Source organism: Notolepis coatsorum (genome assembly GCF_963971535.1).
Source record: "Notolepis coatsorum genome assembly, chromosome: 16".
NCBI lineage: Eukaryota > Metazoa > Chordata > Actinopteri > Aulopiformes > Paralepididae > Notolepis > Notolepis coatsorum.
In genome coordinates, this window is record NC_140180.1 from 3,611,123 (window position 1) to 3,625,113 (window position 13,991).

The 13,991-nt window shown below is 42.9% G+C and overlaps 1 protein-coding gene across 1 annotated transcript in view; it reads right to left on the reverse strand.

Annotated features, from left to right (window-relative positions):
- Window positions 1-3,514, reverse strand: part of arl13a (ADP-ribosylation factor-like 13A) — a gene marked incomplete at both ends in the record, with an annotated part of 14,246 nt that extends 10,732 nt beyond the window's left edge. The window contains 3 exons of the mRNA XM_084331386.1: window positions 86-338; window positions 989-1,059; window positions 3,456-3,514. Coding sequence (XP_084187512.1) covers window positions 86-338; window positions 989-1,059; window positions 3,456-3,514 — 383 coding nt within the window. The remainder of the gene's footprint in view (window positions 1-85; window positions 339-988; window positions 1,060-3,455) is intronic.
- Between the last annotated feature and the right edge of the window lie 10,477 nt (window positions 3,515-13,991).

Below are 13,991 nucleotides of genomic sequence, written 5' to 3' on the forward strand. Positions count from 1 at the left end.
TGTATTTTCTCTCCCAAGCCACCAGAGAGCGCTGTTTACCCAACATGATATAACATGGCCCACGGCTCACGGCCCTCTCACTCACACCAGGATGGGTTTCCCCGCCACGCTGGGCTGCTTCAGCAGCTCCGAGAGCAGCTCCCGGACCTCGCGGATCCTCTGCCGGTCGCTGGAGTCCACCACGAACACCACCCCGTGGACCTCCCCGTAGCGCTCCCTCCAGGGGCCTCTCCACTGCGGGGCCCCCCCGGCGTCCAGCAGGGTGACCAGGTAGTTCTCCACCCTCAGCTCGGTGCACACGCAGCCCTGGGTGGGGCCCGCGTCGGGACCCGGGGGCACTGGACACACACAGACCCGGGGGTAGGTTTTGATCGTTAGCTTTTTTATTGTTATTTTTTTTCTTGTGATATTGTTTTTTTTCTTGTGCTGTTGTCGTTCATTTTCTGTTTATACTATGTTTTTAACTATGTTCTATTTTTATTTTATTTTTATTCTGTATTTAATTTTTATTATTATAAATAATTATTACATTTTTTTAACTATGTTCTAACCCTGTAGCACTTTGGGATCCTAGTGAACGAAAAGTGCAATACAAATACAATTTATTATTATTATTATTATTATTATTATTATTATTATTATTATTATTATTATTATTATTATTATTATTATTATTATTATTAGATGTAGATGTACAGTCAGACCCAGGTGTAGATTTTTATTTATTTATTTCGCACCATTTCAGGAGTAGAGGCAAGAGACCCAGATGGGCCTATATATTTTTTACGTGTTTTGTCAATATATTGTGATGAGTGTGTGAATGTATATTTTTGTGTCACCGTGTAAGTTATTGGACCCCAGGAAGAATAGCTGCTGCTATGCACAAGATAATGGGATCATCTAATAAATGAAACAAACAAACACACTTTCTTCATATCTACTTGTGGTTAAAGGAACGTGTGAAAGTTCAAAGGTGACGTTGTGTTACCTCTCAGCATCCCTCTGACACAGGAGGTTTTTCCTGCTCTGTCAAGACCAACCACTAGGACCTTCACCTTCCTGCGGAGAGAGACAACAATACAACATACAGCCCTGAGTTCATTACCCAGACCGACATCGATCATAAAATAAGATAAGATATTCCTTTATTGATCCCCTTGAGATGGGGCTCAGAAACAGTGTAAACAATATAATTAACTCAATATAGGGTCTGTATTAGTCGGTTATATTATACATTACAATAAATATAGGCAATAAATCATTTGAATCTGAACAATACCATGAGTAAAGTAAAGTAAACGGTATACACAAGGTACAGTATACACAAGGTGCAGTATACACAAGGTGCAGTATACACAAGGTACAGTATACACAAGGTGCAGTATACACAAGGTGCAGTATACACTAGGTACAGTATACACAAGGTGCAGTATACACAAGGTGCAGTATACACAAGGTGCAGTATACACTAGGTACAGTATACACAAGGTGCAGTATACACAAGGTGCAGTATACACAAGGTGCAGTATACACAAGGTGCAGTATACACAAGGTACAGTATACACAAGGTGCAGTATACACAAGGTGCAGTATACACTAGGTACAGTATACACAAGGTGCAGTACACACAAGGTGCAGTATGCAGTATACACAAGGTGCAGTATACACAAGGTGCAGTATACACAAGGTGCAGTATACACAAGGTGCAGTATACACTAGGTGCAGTATGCAGTATACACAAGGTGCAGTATACACAAGGTGCAGTATACACAAGGTGCAGTATACACAAGGTGCAGTATACACAAGGTGCAGTATACACAAGGTGTAGTATACACAAGGTGCAGTATACACAAGGTACAGTACACACAAGGTGCAGTATACACAAGGTGCAGTATACACAAGGTACAGTATACACAAGGTGCAGTATACACAAGGTACAGTACACACAAGGTACAGTATACACAAGGTGCAGTATACACAAGGTGCAGTACACACTAGGTGCAGTATACACAAGGTGCAGTATACACTAGGTGCAGTATACACAAGGTGCAGTATACACAAGGTGCAGTACACACAAGGTGCAGTATACACAAGGTGCAGTATACACAAGGTGCAGTATACACAAGGTACAGTATACACAAGGTACAGTATACACAAGGTGCAGTACACACTAGGTGCAGTATACACAAGGTGCAGTATACACAAGGTACAGTATACACAAGGTGCAGTATACACAAGGTGCAGTACACACTAGGTGCAGTATACACAAGGTGCAGTATACACTAGGTGCAGTATACACAAGGTGCAGTATACACAAGGTGCAGTACACACAAGGTGCAGTATACACAAGGTGCAGTATACACAAGGTGCAGTATACACAAGGTGCAGTATACACTAGGTACAGTATACACAAGGTACAGTATACACAAGGTGCAGTATACACAAGGTGCAGTATACACAAGGTACAGTATACACAAGGTGCAGTATACACAAGGTACAGTATACACAAGGTGCAGTATACACAAGGTGCAGTATACACAAGGTACAGTATACACAAGGTGCAGTATACACAAGGTACAGTATACACAAGGTGCAGTATACACAAGGTGTAGTATACACAAGGTGCAGTATACACAAGGTACAGTACACACAAGGTGCAGTATACACAAGGTGCAGTATACACTAGGTGCAGTATACACAAGGTGCAGTATACACTAGGTGCAGTATACACAAGGTGCAGTATACACAAGGTGCAGTATACACAAGGTGCAGTATACACAAGGTGCAGTATACACTAGGTGCAGTATACACAAGGTGCAGTATACACTAGGTGCAGTATACACAAGGTGCAGTATACACAAGGTACAGTATACACAAGGTGCAGTATACACAAGGTGCAGTATACACAAGGTGCAGTATACACAAGGTGCAGTACACACAAGGTGCAGTAAACACAAGGTGCAGTAAACAAGGTACAGTACACACAAGGTGCAGTATACACAAGGTGCAGTATACACAAGGTACAGTATACACAAGGTGCAGTATACACAAGGTGCAGTATACACAAGGTACAGTACACACAAGGTGCAGTATACACAAGGTGCAGTATACACAAGGTGCAGTATACACAAGGTACACTATACACAAGGTGCAGTATACACAAGGTACAGTATACACAAGGTACAGTATACACAAGGTGCAGTATACACAAGGTGCAGTATACACAAGGTACAGTATACACAAGGTGCAGTATACACAAGGTGCAGTATACACTAGGTGCAGTATACACAAGGTGCAGTATACACAAGGTGCAGTATACACAAGGTGCAGTACACACAAGGTGCAGTATACACAAGGTGCAGTCTACACAAGGTGCAGTATACACAAGGGGGGGTGGGGGGGGGGGCGGGGGTATGAGTTGTATCAGATCATTTTCAAATAAAACTCCTCCTCACCTGATTGGCTCCTGGATCTTGGAGATCCAGGTGTAGCAGTTGCTCATCAGGTTGAACATATTTAGATGATGAGGTGAGGAGGAGGGAGGCCATCTTCCCTGGAGCTCAGACCTGGAACAGAGGTCAGCCCTTAGTGTGACACACACATGATACACACACACACACACACACAGAGACAGAGAGACACACACACAGAGACAGAGAGACACACACACAGAGACAGAGAGACACACACACACAGAGACAGAGAGACACACACAGAGACAGAGAGACATACACAGAGACAGAGAGACACACACACAGAGACAGAGAGACACACACAGAGAGAGACAGACACACACACACAGAGAGACACAAACACATGCAGAGACACACACACACAGAGACAGAGAGACACACACACACACATGCAGAGAGACAGACACACACACACACACACAGAGAGACAGAGAGAGACACACACAGAGACAGAGAGACACACACAGAGACAGAGAGACACACACAGAGACAGAGAGACACACACACAGAGACAGAGAGACACACACACAGAGACAGAGAGACACACACACACACAGACACAGAGACACAGACACATGCAGAGACACACACACAGAGACAGAGAGACACACACATGCAGAGAGACAGACACACACACAGAGAGACACAGAGACACAGACACATGCAGAAACACAGACACACACACACAGAGACAGAGAGACACACACACACATGCAGAGAGACAGACACACACACACGCAGAGAGACACACACACACGCAGAGAGACACACACACACACGCAGAGAGACAGACACACACACACACACAGAGAGAGACACACACACACAGAGACAGACACACAAAGAGCAACAGAAACACACACACAGAGAGACACACACACACACGCAGAGAGACAGACAGACACACACACACACAGAGAGAGACACAGAGACACAGACACACGCAGAGAGACAGACACACACACACAGAGAGAAACACACACAGAGAGACAGAAACACACACAGAGAGAGACACACACAGACACACACACAGACAGAGACACACACACACACACACACACACACACACAGAGACACAGATACACAGAGAGAGAGAGACACACACACACAGAGACAGAGACACACACACACACAGAGACACACACAGACACACACACAAACAGAGACACACACACACACAAACAGAGACAGAGACACACACACACACACAGAGACACAGACACACACACACACACACAGAGAGGCACACACACAGAGACACACACAGACACAGAGAACACACACACACACACACAGAGAGATACATACACACACAGACACAGAGACACACACAGACACAGAGAGAGACACAGACACAGACACACAGACACAGACACACACAGACACAGAGCGAGACACACACACACACACACAGAGACACAGACACAGAGAGAGAGACACAGACACACACACAGACACAGAGAGAGAGACACAGAGACACACACACACAGAGAGAGAGACACAGACACACACACAGACACAGAGACAGAGAGAGAGACACAGACACACACAGACACAGAGACACACACAGACACAGAGAGAGAGACACAGACACACACACACACAGACACAGAGACACACACAGACACAGAGAGAGAGACACACACACACACACACAGAGAGACACACACACACACACACAGACAGTTGCTGGGGATTACGTCCAGAACCGTCACAAAGACACGTGTGTTTGTCTCCCACAGGTTTTAGGAGATGTTTACAGATGGTCTCCGCCTTGCGCCATCTAGTGTTATATATATATCTATGGGCTAAACAAGCAGACCTCAGATCAGCCTGTTGCATCTGCTCGGGCTGCGTAATCTGCTGAAAGCCTCCACTGATTCCGTTAAGAATGACACCCCCCCCCCCCCTTCACAGTGAGCACCCTGTTGTTTTGACTGGAGAAATCTCTACACCGGTGTCCACCCACATCTAGGATATAGTGAAAAATGCAAGCCTGAATATGTCGCTTTTCTCTGTTTAAAGGTGCTGTAAGTGGTATGTCTTTGTTTGTTCAAAATACGTGGTCAACATGTTCAAACAATAGCTCTAAACTCCGACAGTCATCACGGATATAGAGTGTCTGGTCAGTAACACGGGTCTCCCAGTCCCTCCACTCTGCAGTAAACAGTCATCACTGATACAGAGTGTCTGGTCAGTAACATGGGTCTCCCAGTCCCTCCGCTCTGCAGTAAACAGTCATCACGGATATAGAGTGTCTGGTCAGTAACACGGGTCTCCCAGTCCCTCCACTCTGCAGTAAACAGTCATCACTGATATAGAGTGTCTGGTCAGTAACATGGGTCTCTCAGTCCCTCCACTCTGCAGTAAACAGTCATCACTGATATAGAGTGTCTGGTCAGTAACATGGGTCTCCCAGTCCCTCCTGCTCTGCAGTAAACAGCCATCACTGACATAGAGTGTCTGGTCAGTAACATGGGTCTCTCAGTCCCTCCGCTCTGCAGTAAACACAGTCATCACGGATATATAGTGTCTGGTCAGTAACATGGGTCTCCCAGTCCCTCCGCTCTGCAGTAAACAGTCATCACTGATATAGAGTGTCTGGTCAGTAACATGGGTCTCCCAGTCCCTCCGCTCTGCAGTAAACAGTCATCACTGATACAGAGTGTCTGGTCAGTAACATGGGTCTCCCAGTCCCTCCGCTCTGCAGTAAACAGTCATCACGGATATAGAGTGTCTGGTCAGTAACATGGGTCTCTCAGTCCCTCCGCTCTGCAGTAAACAGTCATCACTGATATAGAGTGTCTGGTCAGTAACATGGGTCTCCCAGTCCCTCCACTCTGCAGTAAACAGCCATCACTGATATAGAGTGTCTGGTCAGTAACATGGGTCTCCCAGTCCCTCCGCTCTGCAGTAAACAGACATCACTGATATAGAGTGTCTGGTCAGTAACATGGGTCTCCCAGTCCCTCCACTCTGCAGTAAACAGCCATCACTGATATAGAGTGTCTGGTCAGTAACATGGGTCTCCCAGTCCCTCCGCTCTGCAGTAAACAGTCATCACTGATATAGAGTGTCTGGTCTAGGGTTCTCTCTCCTGATTGGATAAAGTGGGAACAGGATACCAGGACATTTATTTCCTGTTTACTGCAGAGTGGAGGGACTGGGAGACCCATGTTACTGACCAGACACTCTATATCAGTGATGACTGTTTACTGCAGAGCAGGAGGGACTGGGAGACCCATGTTACTGACCAGACACTCTATATCAGTGATGGCTGTTTACTGCAGAGTGGAGGGACTGAGAGACCCATGTTACTGACCAGACACTCTATATCAGTGATGACTGTTTACTGCAGAGTGGAGGGACTGGGAGACCCATGTTACTGACCAGACACTCTATATCAGTGATGTCTGTCAGAATGTAGAGCTACATAACACTGATCTTAACAACAAATATAATACCACTTACAGCACCTTTTAAGAAAAGTAATTTCTTCCTCTGTCAGACGAGTACTTTGCTCAAGTGTCCAAAACCATAGTGTTTTATACATCTGTCAGTGTTATACATCTGTGCACATCGGTGATATCAGAAAAGACAATACTGAAGTAGCTGGAAGATACTTTTCTCAGAAATTACTTTTACTTAACTTTTCTCAGAAATGTTCAAGTTGTCAAAAAACCACAGTATTTTTATGATCATATAGTTTACATAAGAGAAGAACATGACCATATGATCAGACAAGCTATACGTCAGGCCATCTAATGGCACCTAAACCCAGAACAAATCGACTAAATCTTCTGTGACTTACAGAGCTATCATGGAATGGAACTCTCCAACTCAATAGCACTAAAACTGAAATCCTTGTAATGGGCACACCTCACCTTCTCCGTAAAAACCCTGACCGCTCCATATCCATCAACAACCACTCTATCCTCCCCTCCCCCACAGTGAAAAACGTGGGTGTTCTTTTTGACCCCAAACTAACATTCGAACCACACATCAACAACATCACCGAGACATGCTATACTTTCACCTCAGGAACATTTCACGCATTAGACCACTACTGTCCCCCTCCGACACTGAAAAGCTGGTTCATGCCCTCATTTTCCCCCGTCTAGATTACTGTAATGCATTACTCATTGGCTCAACATCTAAATCCCTCCATAAACTTCAACTAATTCAGAACACCTCAGCCCGCATCATCACCCGCTGCCCCAAATTCTCCCACATCACACCTGTCCTCTCCTCACTTCACTGGCTCCCTGTCAAGTATAGGATTGACTTTAAGATCTGTCTCCTCACTTACAAAGCCCGAGCCACTCCCTAGCACCTGATTACATCTACAACCTCCTTCAACACTACACTCCCTCCCGCTCACTCCGCTCATCCAACTTAGCCCTTCTGAGCACACCACACACTACCGCCTCAAATCCACAGAAAACAAATCATTCTCCTCCTCTGCTCCCCGACTCTGGAATCAACTCCCATCACATATCAAAGAAGCCCCATCTGTAGAAACATTTAAGTCCCACCTCAAAACCCACCTGTTCAACCTTGCATACCCACACTCCTGACCCCCCAACCCCTGCATCACTTACATTTTCACATCTGTACACACCTATACTTTAGTATTATTATTTATTTAAAAATGTTCTCTCTGTCTTGTCTCTAAGTTGTCTCCCTCTCTCTGTATTATCCCCACTATGTCGTCATTGTGAACGTCCATGTACTGTGTTTGTCCCTGTACTGTGTTTGTCCGTATGCTATAATGCCATGTATGTAAAGCGCTTTGAGATTCCTAATGTAAGGTGCTATATAAAATAAATGTATTATTATTATTATTATTAATCATTGCCAAGCTACTTCGCTGAAATAGAATCCAAAACCACTTTCAAGACAAAATTTAAATACCATCTACTAACGAGCATGCACTGAACCCTGATGGCATATAGGTGAAAACCAATAGACTGTTAATTGTATTCATGTTGATGGCAGTGAGTGCTGCTCAGGAAGCACTATTTATTTGATTTTAAGTATTTTATTTAAATAATTTTTTACTAATAAATATCTTGTACAATATCATCCTTAACTGAGGATCAGATTGTTAATGATGTTGATAATGATGTAATTGATGATGTAATTGATGTTGATAATGATGTAATGTATTGAATATTGTTGTATCGTCGTGAGTGCCGGACCCCAGGAAGAATAGCTTTTGTCACAAGTGCAAAAGCTAATGGGGATCCTAAATAAACATAAAACATAAACGTGAACATGTGAAGATACCCAATAGATGAAAAGGCCTCCTGCACGAGAACATGCCTCTCAATCAGCTGCAGACAGGACCGTGGGACCAACACCTAGTGGTGGAAATAACACAATGGAATAGAATAGAAGTATTTTATTCATCCAGAGGGAAATCCAGCGCCACAGATCGCTCACAATAAACATTGAGGTATAGTCACAAATCTAAAAATAAGATAAAAAAAAATAAGAATAAGAATGGAAACCCCCTGCTGACAGAGTAGCAGTTTGAGTTCCCTCAGTCACCGAATCATGTTCTACATGTCTATTGTTGCATGGAAACACGCACACGCACGCACACGCACGCACGCACGCACGCACGCATACACACACACACACACGCACGCACGCACGCACGCACACACACGCACACACACTCACACAATGAGCAATCAATGTGCAACAGTACATTTTCAACAGTGTCTAGTACTGGAGGACTTGCTTAATGCCTCAAGCATGTAAGAAATATAACATTTGGAAATATAGAATTTCCCCCAAAATCAAATGCAATCAAGTGATTTTCTTTGTTAAGCTTTACTTACAGAAGGATACCGGTGTCCATGCGCTGGTTTGTGTGACCCTCCCTGCTGACATAGTGTACTGACCAGACTAATTGGGCTATAACACTATAAGCCTCTCTGGTCACCTCATGTGGGGGCGGGGCAACACGAGAGAAACGTCATATCCAGCCTCTCTCAGCCAATCCCGTAGACCCGTTGCGGCAGGTGCCGTCTCTATTGGTTGACGGTCTCCTCTTGTTTTGAACGCAGGGCAGATCAAAGCTGGATATACGTGTCCTCCGTGGGAACAACTAAAAGTGTCGCACCATGTGGTGTGATCTGTGACATCGTGACTGAACCCAACGCACCTCGCGTCTCTCTCAACCGAGGAAACCACAGTGACGTCACGGGGAACTCGAAGGCACCCATGCGTGTGTGTATTTGTAGCAGATGATGACGTCACGTCTTGTTGTTGTTGTTGTTGTTGTTGTTGTTGACAAGGTGGGTGTGGACTCTCCCTCTCTGTGCTTTAGTTCTGAGCTTTGCTTCTCTGTCATCGTGTGCATTTTGATTGGATTATATATACGGGGGGGGGGGGGGGCTGTGGTCGTTTGGACAATGAAGATGAAAAACAAAAAGATTATATTATATTAGATTCAAAATGTATTGTCGTCATACGGTACATGTACAGTACAACGAAATGGAGTTTGGCATCCAACCAGAGTGACAATGTAACAGTAAAGTGCAACAGCGATATACAATGTACAGGTGATTAAATTGCAGGTATAAAATATATAAATGAGTACTACTGAGTAATAGTGCTAATCAGATGTATGTACAGAGTTGTAGTATTAATATATGTACAGTGATACAGGTATAAAGACACTATGGGACATGTACAGATATAGATATAGCATCTACAGATTATATTATGTAAAAAGGATTATATGCAGGTATGTACAGACAGGTGTGGATATATTATATATATATATATATACAAGGTAAGAATAAATATATATATATGGTATATGGTATATACAGCATTATTGTACTATCATACAGAATTATATGCAGGTGTATAAGTAGGTAAATAGAAGGATTATATGCAGGTATATTTAGACAGATATGGATTGTATATATATAAATAATATATATATTAAATGTATATATACAGCCCTATTGTACATGCTATCTATCATACAGAGTCATATGGGTAGACTATAGTATAGTATGCGGTGAGTAGTTAAGATTATTATAATTACTATGATTACAGTGTAGGGCAGTTGTAGACGTTGAAAGCAGTAAATTGAGTATAGGCAACAGAGTTCAGACTGCGTACAGTATGGGTAACAGAGTTCAGACTTCGTACAGTATGGGTAAAAGAGTCTGTAGGCAGTGGAGTTCAGAATTGTTATGGCATATTATGTACAGTATATAAAAACACTCCTGATAAAATAATGTAATCAGTACAACATGAGATGTTGCTTACAGGCTACTGTACTTGATATACAACATGACACACTAATGCAATTGTGACATTGTTATTGATATTGTTAATATTGTCATAGTTCCACCCCACGGGGACGGTACTGACCCCTTTTTGACATTATTATCATATATTAATATTTTTATGAGTGATGCAATAAATTAACGTTTTTAAAATCAAACGTTTTCAAGTATTATTATCACTACTATGTCACAAATACATGTAGAATGTAAAACGTTAGGTTGGCAATAGTTTAGCAATAGGTTAAAAGTGAGATTATATCATTTTAAGTTTTTATTTTTCAGTCGCGTTTTTGACGCGGAAATGGAAATGTTGAACCATGGGAATTGTAGTTTTTTTGCGGCCACTAGTGTCGGAATTTCTCAAAACTACACTTCCTGTGGTCCGCTATGCTCGTTCAAAGTTCAGCGTTCTGAAGGAATCATATCAATAATTGTTATGATTCGCGATAATAAGCTACAAAAGGTAACGTTTTTGACAAATATTGAAACGCAGTCAGTTTCTCCACACTATTGTAATCATGTAGGAATAATTAGATCTGAAATTAGTTACAGAATGATTACACTGTGGGAGAAATAAAAAAGTACAGTCGATTACATTAAATATCTGTATATGTTATTATGTATGCCTGGTGATACTATATCCAAATTGAACTCGGCCATTTGAAAGATACTATATGTATATATATATAAATGTGCGAATTGGCTATAATAAGGTAATGTATAAGCATATATTCTATATTCTATAATAATATTTCAAATTGCATTGGTCCGGATGGGAGAATTCAGTACTGTATATACAAAACCTTCAATTTTATCATCTTCCCTTTATTAATTTCCTTAGATCTTTTGTACACATGATCTCAAGAGGGTACTGAATTAGCTCAGTTGCAGTTTTTTAAGTTTGGTCATTATTACCATGGTTTTATTCACTGTCAAAGATGAAAAGAAAAATCATAATTCATATTTTCCTTTGTTTCATCAGAATTTAAGCAAGCCTAGTAATAGACACAATATTTCTGACACTGAGAATACATTCATTGAGGTCCATAGATGTTCCTAGATACCAAGAATATGCAAATAGCCCTTGTAGAAGTGGAGCAATATTCCATTTACCTAGGTATACATTTTATGCAGATTTTCACCTGGGGTGGAACAGGTTAAAGATGCTGTAAGTGGTATTATTTTGTTAAAACAAGTGTTAAATAGCTCTACATTCCGATAGCCATCAGTGATATAGTGTGTCTGGTCAGTAACATGGGTCTCTCTCAGTCCCTCTGCTCTGCAGTAAACAGTCATCACTGATATAGAGTGTCTGGTCAGTAACATGGGTCTCCCAGTCCCTCCCTTCTGCAGTAAACAGCCATCACTGATATAGAGTGTCTGGTCAGTAACATGGGTCTCCCAGTCCCTCCGTTCTGCAGTAAACAGCCATCACTGATATAGAGTGTCTGGTCAGTAACATGGGTCTCCCAGTCCCTCCACTCTGCAGTAAACAATCATCACTGATATAGAGTGTCTGGTCAGTAACATGGGTCTCCCAGTCCCTCCGCTCTGCAGTAAACAGTCATCACTGATATAGTGTCTGGTCAGTAACATGGGTCTCCCAGTCCCTCCACTCTGCAGTAAACAATCATCACTGATATAGAGTGTCTGGTCAGTAACATGGGTCTCCCAGTCCCTCCACTCTGCAGTAAACAATCATCACTGATATAGAGTGTCTGGTCAGTAACATGGGTCTCCCAGTCCCTCCACTCTGCAGTAAACAGCCATCACTGATATAGTGTCTGGTCAGTAACATGGGTCTCCCAGTCCCTCCACTCTGCAGTAAACAGCCATCACTGATATAGAGTGTCTGGTCAGTAACATGGGTCTCCCAGTCCCTCCACTCTGCAGTAAACAGCCATCACTGATATAGAGTGTCTGGTCAGTAACATGGGTCTCCCAGTCCCTCCACTCTGCAGTAAACAGCCATCACTGATATAGAGTGTCTGGTCAGTAACATGGGTCTCTCAGTCCCTCCACTCTGCAGTAAACAGTCATCACTGATATAGAGTGTCTGGTCAGTAACATGGGTCTCCCAGTCCCTCCACTCTGTAGTAAACAGTCATCACTGATACAGTGTCTGGTCAGTAACATGGGTCTCTCAGTCCCTCCACTCTGCAGTAAACAGCCATCACTGATATAGAGTGTCTGCCGTGTCCCTGTGTTGTTATTATTATTATCATCCAGTAGATGGCGCCGCGCATCACGAATGAGAGGAGAACATTGTTATTGTATCTTGGAATTGTAATAGCTTTCAATGTTACATATAGTTTACTTTTCTATGTCTATATCACTGCAAACAAAGAATCAATGTTCGGTCGAGCTTAATTGTTGCTTGCTTGTGTTATTATGTACATGGAATTCAAAGTTATTTACGCATTTGGTCATGGAGGTCAGTTTAGTTTTAGTTCCAGGTATGAGGCACGTGGGGTAGAGGTGTTTCACCTCTGCGTAGGACTGTGCCTTGGAGGTTGAGACCCTCCCCCTGTGACGTAGGTTGAAGTCACCGTCCGAGTTTAAAAGGAGTTCTGCTGTCTGTTCTGTCGCGCTGGTTTAGCTCAGTGGTTACTTCAACGTTTATTGTCATAAGTAACAAATACTCTCCGGTTTGATGGCCGGATGTTCGAACCACGGGCGCTGTCCAGCGTTTTGTGTTTCTCGTTCAGTTGTGACGATTTTGAAAAGTTCAATCAGAATGTTATCTTGGAATTGTATAACTATATAGCTTTCATTGTTAGATAATCATTTTGTTCAGTTCTCAAACGTCCAACCACCATCTCTGCACAGGACTGGAGATTGAGACGCTCTGTTGAAGTCACCTGTTTGTAAGGAGTTTAAAAGGAGTTCTGCTGTCTGTTCTGTCGCGCTGGTTTAGCTCAGTGGTTACTTCAACGAATACTGAATGAATGAATGAATGAAAATGTTATTAACAGATTGGGTAGAATACAGTACGGCCCAATACACACAATTGTTAAGGGGTTGCAGACCAGAGAAGGACGTTTGTCTTGTTTACATCAGGGTCCCCCATTTTCAATTCATAGTGAGAAAAGCAACCACTGCGTTGGCCGGGAATCGAACCCGGGTCAACTGCTTGGAAGGCAGCTATGCTCACCACTATACCACCAACGCATGTGTAGCACTTGTGTGATTGATTGATTGA